The sequence below is a fragment of the Electrona antarctica genome, assembly GCF_951216825.1.
Source record: "Electrona antarctica genome assembly, chromosome: 20".
Classification (NCBI taxonomy): Eukaryota; Metazoa; Chordata; class Actinopteri; order Myctophiformes; family Myctophidae; genus Electrona; species Electrona antarctica.
Window position 1 is genome coordinate 15,888,893 of NC_136801.1, and position 15,154 is coordinate 15,904,046.

The window sequence follows — 15,154 nt, forward strand, 5'->3', positions numbered from 1 at the left end:
TCTTTCTAACGCATAATTTGGAGCTCTAGCCTTAACCACATGAATTGAAGAGTTTGGTCTCACAAAATCGGTTCCAAGTGATCATTTGTAATTTTGTATCTCATAAAATAACCCCTGATGAGGCAGTGAAATCCTCATAGTGGCCAAAACCGAATCCGGAAGTTATTAGCTGGTTTCACAAAGGTTATGATTCAAGGGCTACTGAGGTGTTCACATTATAGCTGGTACCTGAATAAGACATCAAACACACACTATTGCAGTGGCCGTTTCCATTACATTTTATGACCACAAGCTGGCAATGTTTTTAACTTTACATTGTGTACAACATCATGTGCCTACTTTGTTTATTACTTCCCTACAGATATCAGATCCATGCTGAGAGATAAAACATGTCAACAATGCTATATAAAACTGTCAAGTAAACTGTAAACTACATTGGCCAATAAGGCTACTTGTTTGTTAGAATGATGATGATAATTTATAGCATTAATATTAAAGGGAAATGCAAAGACAATAACATGACATATCAAAGACAATTATTTATTGCATCAGAGATGCAGCAGAAATGTCCTCCGTCCTCCAACTCATAACCACCATAAAAACCTTCTCAAACAAAAGATAAGTGTCCATTATAAAAGTGAATATAAGAAAAAAGAACTAAGAAAGAAAATTACTGTGCGTAGAAGCTGTGTAACATACATAACATAACCTTTAAACAATACAAACAATGACTGGCTTCGTAGTAATTCGTAGTTACAGCCAGAGATGGGGCACTTCTATGAACAATGTTGCTAGATTTCTTTTTTTTCTCCTCTCTCTTTTTATCATTACATAGGCATGAAACTTCTCACTGTAGTTAGTAGGTAGGTAGGTAGGTAGGTAGGTAGGTAGACCCTCCCTCCCCAGACCAACAATGAGTATAATCAGCAAGTGTTTGATATAATTTAAATAAAAAGGCACACGCATTGCTATAATGGTCCTTTAAATTGTCTCCGAAATGTAAACTGAATCCATAGATATAAAGTGTAAAGCTGAACATCAAACATAATCACCAGGCATATTATATATTTTGGCCATACAAAAAACAAGGTAAAATATACATTTTGCATCGAGAATAAACTCCAAGAAAAATGCATGTGTTTATACACACACATTGACAGTGCAATGTCTGGATATGCTTATAAGGCCTTGACAGTCAGAGTGTTGTGTAATGAATGGTACAGTAGGTTCTTGGCTCAGTGCTCCAAGGTCTGATTAAAGTGCCTCTTCCCATCCAAGTACAGCATAGACTCTATAAAAGATAAAATAAATATCACAATGATTGACAACGCTATATACACTGTCACATTTCAATGGGGTAACTGGTGTAATCAAACTGACATAACAAAACAGCAATTCACTGATAAAGTATAATAAAACAAAATCTCAAAGGTCAGAGCTCTGTCAAAATGGTATATATTTATGCACTGCAGTTGTACTCATAAAACTTAAACACCAAATGCCGTTATCTAACATTTAGAACTTCTGCTGAAGTTTAGAATAGTAAAAAAAAATACTATATTATTTTTGTTTCCACAAACCTTCAAGACGACCAGTGACCAAGATTGATAAACATAATCAAAATATCTACAAACATGATCAAACAGTCCTAGTTGTGTGGTGGTACAGGACACGTTATTAAAATGTGTAGTGTCTGTTTGTTGCAGTGGGTGTGGCCTAACCTCCGTAGGTCTTGGGGACGATGTTGGGGACGTCGGTATCCGTGGCGAAGGTGAAGTGGAACACGTTGGTGGTGTTGTGCTGTCGGGTCAGCGGGTCCATGACCTCTGTGTGAACTCTGACCTGGATGTTCTTCCCTTCCGTGTAGCACACCTGCCAGACAGACAGGGGGTGACCTTTTACGCAGAGCCTGGTAGTCAATGGTCACTGAGGGGGCGCTTGTTTTACAGGCGACCGGATTAAGGTTGGTGAGGGGTCTGTTAAAACGACAAGATTAAGGTTGGTGAGGGGTCAGTTAAAACGACCGGATTAAGGTTGGTGAGGGGTCTGTTAAAACGACCGGATTAAGGTTGGTGAGGGATGCGCTGCTCTGTGCTTGCGGTTTGAGGTAAGTAGTAGCCGGCGCTGTAAAACAAGCGTCCCATCAGCGCCCGAAACCTGATGGTTCAAGTGGTTAAACAGCCAAGGTTTTCCTCGAAACCGAGGCTCTGCGTAAAAGGTAGTCCCAGACAGACAAAGCAGTAATGGTCCAACTCAGAATGTGCTTAAACCCGTTAAAACCGGGAAAGCATCCATGTAATTTTAGATTTTAGTTATATCAATATAGCACATTGGTTGGATATTCAAAAATAGCAGATATACAAGCTCAAATGTGTGCAAATCCTTGAATATATAAGTTTTAAAGCGAACATTTTTAACTAAAATCTTTGCTTCGGGGGCCCCTGGAACTCAATATTTTGAGATGTTTTACAATAGGTTAGTTAGTACAACGGTCTGCTACAATGTATTCAGTGGACATGAATGTAGACAATACATAGGACCAGGACTTTTTTGTGTCATCCTTTTTGGGTAAATGTTTTACTGTACCTCTGTGCCGTTTACATTTTTATAATCAATCAATGAATCAATCAATCCATGCACAAAAAACCTTATACTGTTATACACATTCTGGTATTGACCAATGACCAGTCACCCTGAGCTTATTGCAAACATGTGTGCGCATACGCACACAATCTCTCACACACACACACACACACACACACACACACACACACACACACACACACACACACACACACACACACACACACACACACACACACACACACACACACACACACACGATGAGAGGAGCAGCAGGGAGCCAATCTCCACAGGCCTCTGGAACAGAATATCATCAACCGCTACCAGGTTGGGACGACAGCCTCTGTATTCATAGACAAGATCCACATGGAAAAAATGTAATTTAACTTGAGACCTATTTGGTATAGAGGGAAAAGCAGGGGGGCTAATATAGATCCCTGAAGGACTCTGGTCAACAAAGTACATGTATGCAGTATTTTATTGCTGCCGGTACTTGCACATACTACAGTATCACACAAAAGCATAAAAAGTAGCAGGTCCACAACGAGCTTGTAGATCTGCTAGCTTAGCAGGTTTTTTTATTTGAATCCTGAAAAGTAACAGTCTCTGTTGGGTCAGTTTCCACCTGACAGACGATATGATTCAAGTGGTTAAACAGCCAAGGTTTTTCAAAACTAGAAAGATATTTGAGTGATGAATGATGGAAATATGTTTCATTATCCCTGTTTAATGCCGTCTGTCTGCATGTTACTGTGGCAGCCCACTGAAGAAATGGCACTCAATTCAATTCAAATGAGCTTTATTTGCATGAGAAAACATATGTTTACATCAAAATATAATAAAAACAGTTTAAGAAAATGGGTAAAGTATAATAGCTACAGTTGGAGGGGGTACAGCATTGTGTTAAACAGAGCTATATCACATGTCGTTTTTAAAAACATATAGCAGCAATCTTGTGATTACACCTTTGGGCAATTAGCAACATTTCTTCTCAGAACAATTTAATAATATCTATAAAACTACAAGGACTGCTTCTCAAAAAAAGAAGAAAAAAAAGAAGCAAAAAATCATCAACAACAAACTGACAATCCATGATCATTTCTTATGCTCCTGCCCTCTTCAGCACCTTGGTCAGCGAATGAGGATTTCTGTTAGAGAAAAGAAAGAGGGGAAAAAACATTAATATTGAGACATTTTACTATTATATTAAGCATGTCATTCTTTAAGGTTATGCTTTAATCCTTATAAACCGAAATGCAATGTTTATTTAGCTTACCGTGGCTTTACTCAGAAGAGCATTCTTCTCTTGGATGAGAGTGGAACCTCCTCAGCAGTTTCTCCTTCCATTCGTCTCTGAATTTAGTACTGAGGTCATTCTCAAATGCCAGTTGGATCAGATGGGCTTTCCGTTTGTGCAGAATGCTGCATCTGTGCTCATAAAAGACATTCTTCAACGTCGAGAAGGAATTCTCACACATGGCAGTTGAGGCCCCAAATGTCAGTGCATGTTTGAATGCAGTCAGCACCACTGGCATGTATTTCAAAAAGCTGGAGTATTCTGAAACAAGTTGACCCAAAGTCACTTTCTTCTGGTCCTGGCCTGTGCGCCTAGTTTCAAAAAACGCACGTGTAGCGTTAAACTGTGACTCGTCCATTTGAGTCTTCGTTAAATCCAGTAGTGGCTTCACTTTTCTGGAATTCAAAAAGTTCTTGCTGGTAGGATCGAGTGCATCCAAAGCTTGCACGTACTTGCAATTTTGTTTGCTGAAACGCACAGCCATTTCACCAAGAACAGAGTTGAGAATGCCCATAAACAGCCTCTTGCACTCCTGTTTCTCCTGTCGTTGCCGTTTTGGACATGAAGGACCCGGTGTTGCATCATCAGCTACACTGTCAGCCCACAGTTTCTCAAATTCTGCATCCGACCGTAGATGTTCAATGTAGTTAGTGGAACGCTGAAGGATAAGAAATGCAATGAGTAGATCTGATCCTTCTGTTTGTAACATCCGGTTAGGTGGGTCCATCAGCCCCAGCACTTTGTACACCGCACAGGCAAGGAATTTGAACATGGGATGTGTGACGGCCATGTGAATCCCAAAAGCTTCAATTTTGACATTTTGACTTGTTCCGATTCTGAGTTCTTCAAGAAACTCCACAAGCATGGTGTGTGATTTCAACACAGCAGAAACTGTGTCCAGATGCCCAGTCCACTGTTGATCCAGGAGCCTATTAAGCTTTTCTCCTTTATACTGTGCAGCTACAGTGGGCTTTCTTAGAAAGTTATACAGTGTAGTGCAGGTGTCGAAAAAATCAGAAACTATGCTCTCTGATGAGATGGCATGCACGACCACCGAATGCAATTGATGGCTAAAACAATGCACGTAGGGCACTTTTCTGTTTAGTTCATTTTGCACAAGTCTCTGCATGCCTCCTTCACTTCCAGACATCACACTGAACCCGTCGTAACACTGGGTTAGAATCTTCTTTGTGTCTAGACCAACACTTGACAGCTCATCAAGCACCAAGGTAGTGAGTGACAGGGCATCACAGTTGTCTGTAGTCAATATCGCCATGAGCCTCTCTTGCACTTTGTACTTCTCGTCCACATATCGAATAACTAGTGAGACATTCTCACTGCCTATAGGGTCCTTGGTGGTGTCCACCTTGATAGTAAAACAGGACTCCCCAACATCTTTAACAATTTGCTCTTTCACGATCGTACTCATCAGTTCAATTATGTCATTATGAACGTCATGCGGTGTATATGTAGAATGTTTAGGAGCCGATTTGAAAAGATCTGCCAGCTCTGGTTTTATTCTCAGAGTGTAATCAAATAGCGAAGGAAACAGTCCACAGCCAACTTGTCCACTCTGATCCACTGCACCAATGGCACCCCTCAATGGCAGTTCATTTGAAACAATGAATTCAGTCATGTCTATAATAGCAGACACATGGGTACCTGGCACACACATGCGGTTTTGTGAAAGCTGATCCAAAAGTGTTGAACCTCCTGTGCCTGTGGAATGCTGTATTTCCTGTTCTTTCCACATGGTCATGCATGATAGATGCTCCTTGCTGTTTGCATGTCTGGTTAGTGGCGCTGGTGGCATCAAGGTCTTCTTGGTGGCAGGGGAGAATTGTAGCGTTCTCTGGCCCTGGGTGAGTCTCTTCTTTGCTGGTGGTGGATTCAAGTTGCAGTCAAATGTACACAAGTGTTGTTAATGTTAAGCTGATGTTGTGCCCCTTTTATACTGAACCTGGCAGGTAAGGCCCCATGAACACTAAGCCTTACATTTGCATACATATGGGCACGCCCCACCAATCAATGGACAGATTGAACGTGGTGGTTGGCTGCCTATACACAAAGGACTAGGAGCCAATGACAAGGAGCCCACTTATCTATTGTTCTAGGCTAGTAAATGTCCAGAATAAAAAATGTACTTGAGTAAAAGTACAAAAGTATTGGTATCAAAATATACTTTTAAGTGCAAAATAAAATAAAAATATTTTGAAAATAGCTAAAGTTTAAATAGGGCTGTGACCAAGCGGGTCACAACCCAGGGCACGGAAGGACACAACACAGGCACTTGTTCTCAAGTAGACTGGTTTATTCCTCTATGTGCAAGGAATAACACAACATAGGACATTTTACACAGGAGAGGAGATAGCTCTCCACTGTCCGGACAGACACTCTCTCTTGAGTGTTTGTGGAGATGACTGATTTATCCTGTTGTGCCTTGATCAAGTCCATGCACAACAGGTGCGCAGCCACACCCATCTCTGAGTCCAGTTCTAGTTTGACTCAGGCCAGGTGTGACTGCTTAAATCAGCCATCCTCCATCTCACAAGGGCTTTAGTGGTTAACATGTGCTCTTGCCTGTAATCGCCCCCTGCCAGCTGCCAAATATCACTAGAAAACCAATCCAGCACACAATAGGTAGTTTTAAATTTTATTATTGACAACAAATATATATATAATAATAATCACATAAGGGGGCACGGTGGTCCAGTTAAGGGACCTGTGACACCAGGCCTGTCTCTCACATGAACACTCACCCATAGATGCAGGCGTTGGCCCAGCCCAGCTCATAGGCTTTCCTCATCAAGAAACCTCCGAAGATCCTGTTGAAAATGTTCCTCTCCTAGAGAACACACCAGTATAGAGTCATTAACCCATTAAAACCAGGAAAAAGATGTTAGGTATCCAAAAATAGCAGATCTACAAGATTATAGTGAGTCACTTCATCACCTCCCCCCAGAAACTACTCCAAACATGTCTATACTGTTGGAGCATCACAAACTGCATGTAAAGAGTGCTGTCGCTGTGATTAGGCGACTGATATTGCGCAACAAAAGACTGGTCCACTTGCCCCACTGGGCAAGTGGACAGACAGGGCAGCAATTCACACCCTCAACACCTTCATGTCTAGGTTGGGGGGGTGAGAGACTTTATTTTATGTTGCTATATCAGCAAAAATTCTTAAAATATTTGTGCCAGAAGCAAAGATTTGAGTTAAAAATGTTTGCTTTATATATGTGTCAATATATATACTGTATAAGTGTATATACACACACACAAGCTCGTTGTGGCATGAAGTGGCGTGCTATGAGCTTGAATATTGATTTTTGAATAGCCAAAGTACAAAATAAGACCTAAAAAAACAGATGCTTTACCGGTTTTAATCATTTTATAACTGAGCCTTCCTGTATCTCACCTGAGGATGGCAGATCTCCAAACCTTTGACTTTGGCATCTTCCATCCACACGGAATTAGGAGGCAGAACCCGACTCCGGAAACTCACTGTCCTAGAAGAGAGAGCATACACCCACACACACACCACTGTGTAAGATGCATGTGACTCCATCTGTGTTTATGGTTGTGCGTGTATGTCCAGGTTTGGATTTCGTACTTAGAATCCAGGGTGTTGAGGAACAGACTGTGTACGATCTTCCTCTCTTCGGCTGTAGGAGCCACCTTCAATAGCGACGCAGTACTCAGCTCCACACGATGGGTCTTATTGTCTGAACACACGTGAGAGAGGAAGAGGAGGTTACAAGTTTATAATTGTCTCCACCAGGCCGAAGGCATGGTGAGAGAGTATGTTTTGCACTCCGTCCGTGTGTGTGTCCGTCCGTCCGTGTGTGTGTCCGTCCGTGTGTCCTTCCGTCCGTCCGTTACCAGCTAATCTCCGGCACCGTTAACCCGGTCGATGCCAAACTTTGCACACACACTCCCTGGATGCCAACGATGAACCTCTGCCCCGCATTTTCCAGAACGGCCTGTTATAGCGCCACCATGAGGCAGCTTTTCACATTTGTTACCTAAAATTGCACCGATCTGCGTGAAACGTTGCATGCACACTCCCTAGAGGCCAAGGACAAACCTTTGACCTGCATTTTCCGCATCTGCCTTTTATAGCGCCACCAGGAGGCCGACTTTTCTAAAACACATTTTTGGATATTACTCCTCCAGATTCTGTCCAAAAATCTCACAAATCGTTACACAGTATCTCTATGGTCATGTGCTCAAGTCGGATCTGTCCGATATTTCATATTCCACCCTAATTGGCTATAATTGCCTTTCACAGTTTGCAAGATTGCCCCGTTTTGAACAAAAGCCTCAAATCATGAACACAGCATGCAATTTACGTGAAATCTTTCACACATTTTCTTACTAGGCTGAGGAATATATCCCACCCTTTTCACATTGGCCTGTTATAGCGCCACCAACAGGTTGATTTTTGCAAAACAGGTTGATTGGAACAAAATGCCTCAAATCATCCAATTGCCATACAAGGCAAACATGTTTATATTACTACTAAACATTTTGCCAAACATCTCACACAGTCCTATCCTCCTGGTGGAGACCTGTGCCCAGAAGGGCACTTTTTCTAGTTACATGTATAAATTGGGCATAACCACCTTCAACCTGCTGTCCCTATTTTGAGCATGTCCACACACACACACACACACACACACACACACACACACACACACACACACACACACAGTTTGTACATTGAAACTAAACACACAATAGAAATAGGATGCCAGGTCTACCAATGAACCTGGCTCATTTATCTAAACTAGAGTGGTGCCCGTTGAGCTGGCCTACTTGGAACGATGCAAGTTGGAAATGCATGCCCCACCCAGATATTATGTCTGTGTCCCTTTTATGCCCATATGTGGAGTTCTTTATCAGGCATGCCCAAATATGGAGTATATGCAGACGTCAGAACAGGCCAGCTCCATATATGGACCCTGGGCAGGGGCCCTGTCCAGAGCCCGGGCAGAGAAACCGGCCACTGCACCGCACCCCCTGTGGTGGTGTGGAACGCGTGTGACAAATTTGAAGTCGGTGGGGCGAACGGTTCTCGAGTTACGTGGATTACACACAGACAGACGTACAGAGACGGCATAAGCCTGTTTTAGGGAAGGTTCTGACATCTTCCCTACGTAGGACAAAGTATATAGGGCTTATGTGGTGAAGACTGACAGATTGTTGCCAACATAGACAGTCACGTTTACATGCACGTCCATCACTCAATTGCCTCTTACACTCTCCTTCCTGAAACAGTTTCTCCTCTTCTGGCCCCTCAGGCTTCAATGGATTCACAAAAGCTGCCCTGGGGGTACAACAGAAATAGTACATTTAAGCAGTAGTAAAGTAAGTAAAGCAGAATAAAAGTGCAGCCCTCAGTCCAGAGAGGGCAGATTGATATGCGACGCAGGGGGACGGTAATGGTGGGTGTGGCCAGATGGTGACGTCACGGTCATGGTTATATTACACGTTTAATTAACTAAGCACTTTCATATCATTGCTGTCGGGCAGAAATAAACCTCTTATCTCCATATTCTAAATTTGTATGCTTTTTAAAAAAAAATAATGCCCTGATGATACTAGTGTCACACAAAAATATCAAAAGTAGATCTTCTATTTTTACATTTTAATCCTTAAAATTAACAGTTTCCGGTTTTCGCCCGAGACAATAAGCACTTGAATTAAGTTGAAAATGTTTATTTAAGGGGGAAATCGAATAGTTAGAACTCCATGAAACATTGCATTATTTTATTATGTTACTTTAGTATTGCAGAGTAAAGAAAATAAGGGAGATAGAGATTTGCTCTTGAACAGCTGAACCACTCTTTTCTGGTTTAAACAGTAACGTTGTCACTTTGCAACAGTGCGTGTATATAGCCTAAACATGGCAGAGATCGCAGGTTAACTTGTAGAAGTGTCACACTGAGAGAGAAACTTGTTTCTATTATTTTAATCCTAAAATGGATATTATTATTTCAATAACGTTTTTTGAATAACACATTCAGAGAGATGTGGTAACCTACAGGTTCCGTCCATCCGGCATGCCCAGAATACGAGACATCTCACCCCGGTGAGTTGTCTTCACTTTTTGACATGTCGGGGTGAGTTGTCCGGACAGCTCACCCCGGACAGCTCACCCCGGAAAGTGAAGACAGCTCACCCCGGAAAGTGAAGACATCTCACCCCGGTGAGATGTCTTTACTTTCCGGGGTGAGCTGTCTTCACTTTCTGACATTGCGGGGTGAGTTGTCTGTACTTTCCGTGGCACCCATTACAGTAGGCATAATTCAATTTCGGATCTAACTATCGGTTCCTACAGACGTGCGCAGTCACGGCTAATTATTTATTTATTTAACAGTAAAATCCGGTGAAACACTTGTAAGGAGTAGAGCGTCTCTCTCTCTCTCTCTCTCTCTCTCTCTCTCTCTATGCAGCATTGAGGGGGGGATGGGGGGGGCACACAGCACAACTTTTTTCTTTCTTTTTGTAGATATGACAACTTTTTAGTGCACAACTTTTGACCAAAATGGGACAGCACACTGCACTGCACACAGCACAACTTTTTTCTTTATTTTTGTAGATATGACAACTTTTTAGTGTTTTTGTAGCAAACTGATGTTTTTTTTATTTTGTATGACAACTTTTTACTATATTTTTTAGTTTACATTTTTTCTATACTTAACTTTTTTCTATATTTTTTTGTACAAACTGATGTTTTTCTAAACTTTTGATGTTTACCTTTTTTTTATATTTTTTGTACAAACTGCTGTTTGAACTTTGTTTACAATGTTTCTATATTTAAATAAACTACATTACATTTGACCGTACATTTGACTCTTGTGTTATATTCTTGTGAAATATTCAGTAAAGTATAGCTCAAAGGCTACATATTCAGTCAGACTTTTGGTGAGTTGTCCTGACAACTCACCCCTAAACGTGAAGACATCTCACCCCGAAAGTGGCCAAAAGTGAAGACATCTCACCCCGGAAAGTGAAGACATCTCACCCCTAAAAAAGCGGGGGTGAGATGTCTTCACGTTTAGGGGTGAGTTGTCTTGTTACCCATGCGAATACGTCCTAGGGAATCCAACCGACGGATTCAAAGGACGTGTGTACTTGTGATCTACGAGCTCACAAGTCGCTTTTCCCCCCCGATTATTAATTTCCCCTAATTTATAGAATTAATGAATTAAATTATTTTGAAAAATGTTTGATTTTGTATTTCTTTTATTTTTGTCAATTAAATAAACAATCTTTAAAAATAATTCTCCGCTAAGCGGGATAGGTGTAAAATTCCGAGCAGCAGACCTTCTACTGCTGTCAACGGTAAAAAAAGTGCCGTTTCCAGACCCAGAGTGGACACTGGACAAAAGACGGCTCCGCGAGGCAACTGTTGTGACATACGCACGCGTTCAGGGAGATGTCCTCTACCACACCCCACTCTCCGCTAAGCGGGATAGGTGTAAAATTCCGAGCAGCAGACCTTCTACTGCTGTCAACGGTAAAAAAAAGTGCCGTTTCCAGACCCAGAGTGGACACTGGACAAAAGACGGCTCCGCGAGGCAACTGTTGTGACATACGCACGCGTTCAGGGAGATGTCCTCTACCACACCCCACTCTCCGCTAAGCGGGATAGGTGTAAAATTCCGAGCAGCAGACCTTCTACTGCTGTCAACGGTAAAAAAAAAGTGCCGTTTCCAGACCCAGAGTGGACACTGGACAAAAGACGGCTCCGCGAGGCAACTGTTGTGACATACGCACGCGTTGAGGGAGATGTCCTCTACCACACCCCACTCTCCGCTAAGCGGGATAGGTGTAAAATTCCGAGCAGCAGACCTTCTACTGCTGTCAACGGTAAAAAAAAAGTGCCGTTTCCAGACCCAGAGTGGACACTGGACAAAAGACGGCTCCGCGAGGCAACTGTTGTGACATACGCACGCGTTCAGGGAGATGTCCTCTACCACACCCCACTCTCCGCTAAGCGGGATAGGTGTAAAATTCCGAGCAGCAGACCTTCTACTGCTGTCAACGGTAAAAAAAAGTGCAGATTCCAGACCCAGAGTGGACACTGGACAAAAGACGGCTCCGCGAGGCAACTGTTGTGACATACGCACGCGTTCAGGGAGATGTCCTCTACCACACCCCACTCTCCGCTAAGCGGGAGAGGTGTAAAATTCCGAGCAGCAGACCTTCTACTGCTGTCAACGGTAAAAAAAAAGTGCCGTTTCCAGACCCAGAGTGGACACTGGACAAAAGACGGCTCCGCGAGGCAACTGTTGTGACATACGCACACGTTCAGGGAGATGTCCTCTACCATGATCAAAACAAACTGCGCAAAGAAACAGACAGTCAAAATCCATTTAGAATGCAAGATATCACAGAATTTAGGAAAGGATTCTCATATTGCATTTTAAAATTCCATATGTTGTTGATCAAACCCTGTACACTCATTAATTGCATATGTTGATCTGACCTCTGACCTCTGAGTAATATATTACCCATTACTAGTTACCTTTTAAAGGAACTACAACATGCATTTTAAAATTCCATATGTTGTTGATGACACTCAAGACACGCTCCATATATAGCCAGTACAGACACTTTTTTAAATGACAGCTACTATGAGACGTACCTCTTTGTCCTGGATGATGTCCACTGACGGAATCACTGTCCTGTGACACTTGTTGGAAACCTCAGAGTGTGGCCATTGCAGCACTGTGTGACGCTTGCCAAAAACTGCCATGTTACATGCAACTTTGCAAGTCACTTGGAATTAAAAGTCAGTTCTATCTGACCTCAATTTATATTAAAACTGGAGGACACTCCCATGTTTGATGACAACAAATGGGAGCTGATCATTGAAACAAAGACATTCCATTTGTAATACAACGATTGATCGTTGTCACCTCATTACCTGGGCACCGCCCAGCCAGTGGTGGACAGCCAGAAGAAAGATGGGTTGGGTTGGGGATGAAATCAACTCATATCTTATCTTTATATATTTTGTCTTATAATGCCTTGGTTGGTTGGTAGATCTATGTTGTATAATGTTTGGTTTGTAGATGTTCTTAGATCAAAAAAGTGTGGGTACCTCTGCACTACACTATAGCCTACACACACATACACATACACACACCAGGTTAAAATCTCTGTTTTATGACAAAAGCTATATTTCTAATTAAATAATAAGTATGTAATGACATAAAATAGAAGAAGCCTTGCAATGGACACACATGCTACTGGGTTTGGGATGTCGTCAGATTGACCTCAATGACCTCTGTGTGAGAACTGTATCCTGAGCGGCGTTCAACCTGACCCGGAAACTGTAGCATGTGTAGAAAATCTATTGAAAATAGCCGATCTACAAGCTCTCAATGCGTCGCTATTTTCAAATGGCCAAAATGTATAGGGTTGAAGTGGTTAATGTATGTTTTCTAATCAAAATTAAAATCTCCAAAGTAACTAGTAGTAACAAGTTTTAAAATGATTGTAGTGAAGTAAAGTACACATTTTGGCTCCAAGATGTAGGGGAGTAGACGTAAAAGTACTAGAAATTGGAAATACTCAAGTAAAGTACAAATACCTCAAAATTGAAAAGTAACCAAGTAAAAGTACTTGGTTACTTTCCACCTGGTGTGTGTGTGTGGGCAGTAATGGCTGTACTCAAGTGTGCATGCATGCTGTTAACAACTTGTCAAACACGCCCTAATTTAGAGCTATCAATGTTTCACACATGCATGCAATTGCAATTGCTAATACTAATTACTTTGGTCATTACTGGTGTTGGAACACTAATGTCTGCATGAATGGTAATGGTAGTACTTAACGATTACTGTGAAGTACTATGTAGATCGACCATTAACAGTCATAGTTAAGTACTACCACTACTGTTTGACAAGTTGTTAACGGCATGCATGCACACTTGAGTACAGCCATTACTGCCCACACACACACACACACACCAGGTGGAAACATAGCAGGGATTTTTCCAGCGTCCACTTTAGTCTTATATTTGCTAGCTTAGATTTGCCAAAAAAACAGTGACCTTTCACCTCGCTGTATGGCGTGCCAATTTTTGTTTTACACGTCTGCTGCTTAGCGGAGGGTGTGGTGTTGTAGAGGAGGTCTCCCTGAACGCGTGCGTATGTCACAACAGTTGCCTCGCGGAGCCGTCTTTTGTCCAGTGTCCACTCTGGGTCTGGAAACGGCACTTTTTTTTTTACCGTTGACAGCAGTAGAAGGTCTGCTGCTCGGAATTTTACACCTATCCCGCTTAGCGGAGAGTGGGGTGTGGTAGAGGACATCTCCCTGAACGCGTGCGTATGTCACAATAGTTGCCTCGCGGAGCCGTCTTTTGTCCAGCGTCCACTCTGGGTATGGAAACGGCACTTTTTTTTACCGTTGACAGCAGTAGAAGGTCTGCTGCTCGGAATTTTACACCTATCCCGCTTAGCGGAGGGTGTGGTGTTGTAGAGGAGGTCTCCCTGAACGCGTGCGTATGTCACAACAGTTGCCTCGCGGAGCCGTCTTTTGTCCAGTGTCCACTCTGGGTCTGGAAACGGCACTTTTTTTTACCGTTGACAGCAGTAGAAGGTCTGCTGCTCGGAATTTTACACCTATCCCGCTTAGCGGAGAGTGGGGTGTGGTAGAGGACATCTCCCTGAACGCGTGCGTATGTCAAACAGTTGCCTCGCGGAGCCGTCTTTTGTCCAGTGTCCACTCTGGGTCTGGAAACGGCACTTTTTTGCACCTATCCCGCTTAGCGGAGAGTGGGGTGTGGTAGAGGACATCTCCCTGAACGCGTGCGTATGTCACTACAGTTGCCTCGCGGAGCCGTCTTTTGTCCAGTGTCCACTCTGGGTCTGGAAACGGCACTTTTTTTTTTACCGTTGACAGCAGTAGAAGGTCTGCTGCTCGGAATTTTACACCTATCCCGCTTAGCGGAGAGTGGGGTGTGGTAGAGGACATCTCCCTCAACGCGTGCGTATGTCACAACAGTTGCCTCGCGGAGCCGTCTTTTGTCCAGTGTCCACTCTGGGTCTGGAAACGGCACTTTTTTACCGTTGACAGCAGTAGAAGGTCTGCTGCTCGGAATTTTACACCTATCCCGCTTAGCGGAGAGTGGGGTGTGGTAGAGGACATCTCCCTGAACGTGTGCGTATGTCACAACAGTTGCCTCGCGGAGCCGTCTTTTGTCCAGTGTCCACTCTGGGTCTGGACACGGCACAATTTTTACATTTGACAGCAGTA

General features: G+C 42.8%; 1 protein-coding gene and 1 long non-coding RNA gene across 2 annotated transcripts; both read right to left on the reverse strand.

Annotated features, from left to right (window-relative positions):
* Positions 1-526: 526 nt before the first annotated feature.
* Positions 527-9,965, reverse strand: LOC306912791 (acyl-coenzyme A thioesterase 9, mitochondrial-like; the record flags this gene model as incomplete). Its single annotated transcript, XM_079489247.1, has 8 exons — positions 527-1,291; positions 1,722-1,872; positions 2,839-2,926; positions 6,640-6,725; positions 7,299-7,389; positions 7,494-7,605; positions 9,142-9,209; positions 9,928-9,965. The coding sequence occupies 8 exons, from the start codon at positions 9,963-9,965 to the stop codon at positions 1,236-1,238; spliced, it is 690 nt and encodes a 229-aa protein (XP_079345373.1). The 3' UTR covers positions 527-1,235.
* LOC306912975 lies at positions 3,366-5,901 on the reverse strand. Its single transcript, XR_013788458.1, has 2 exons — positions 3,860-5,901; positions 3,366-3,731 (listed from the first exon to the last, which is right to left on the reverse strand). It is a non-coding gene; the product is annotated as an uncharacterized lncRNA (long non-coding RNA).
* Positions 9,966-15,154: the final 5,189 nt, after the last annotated feature.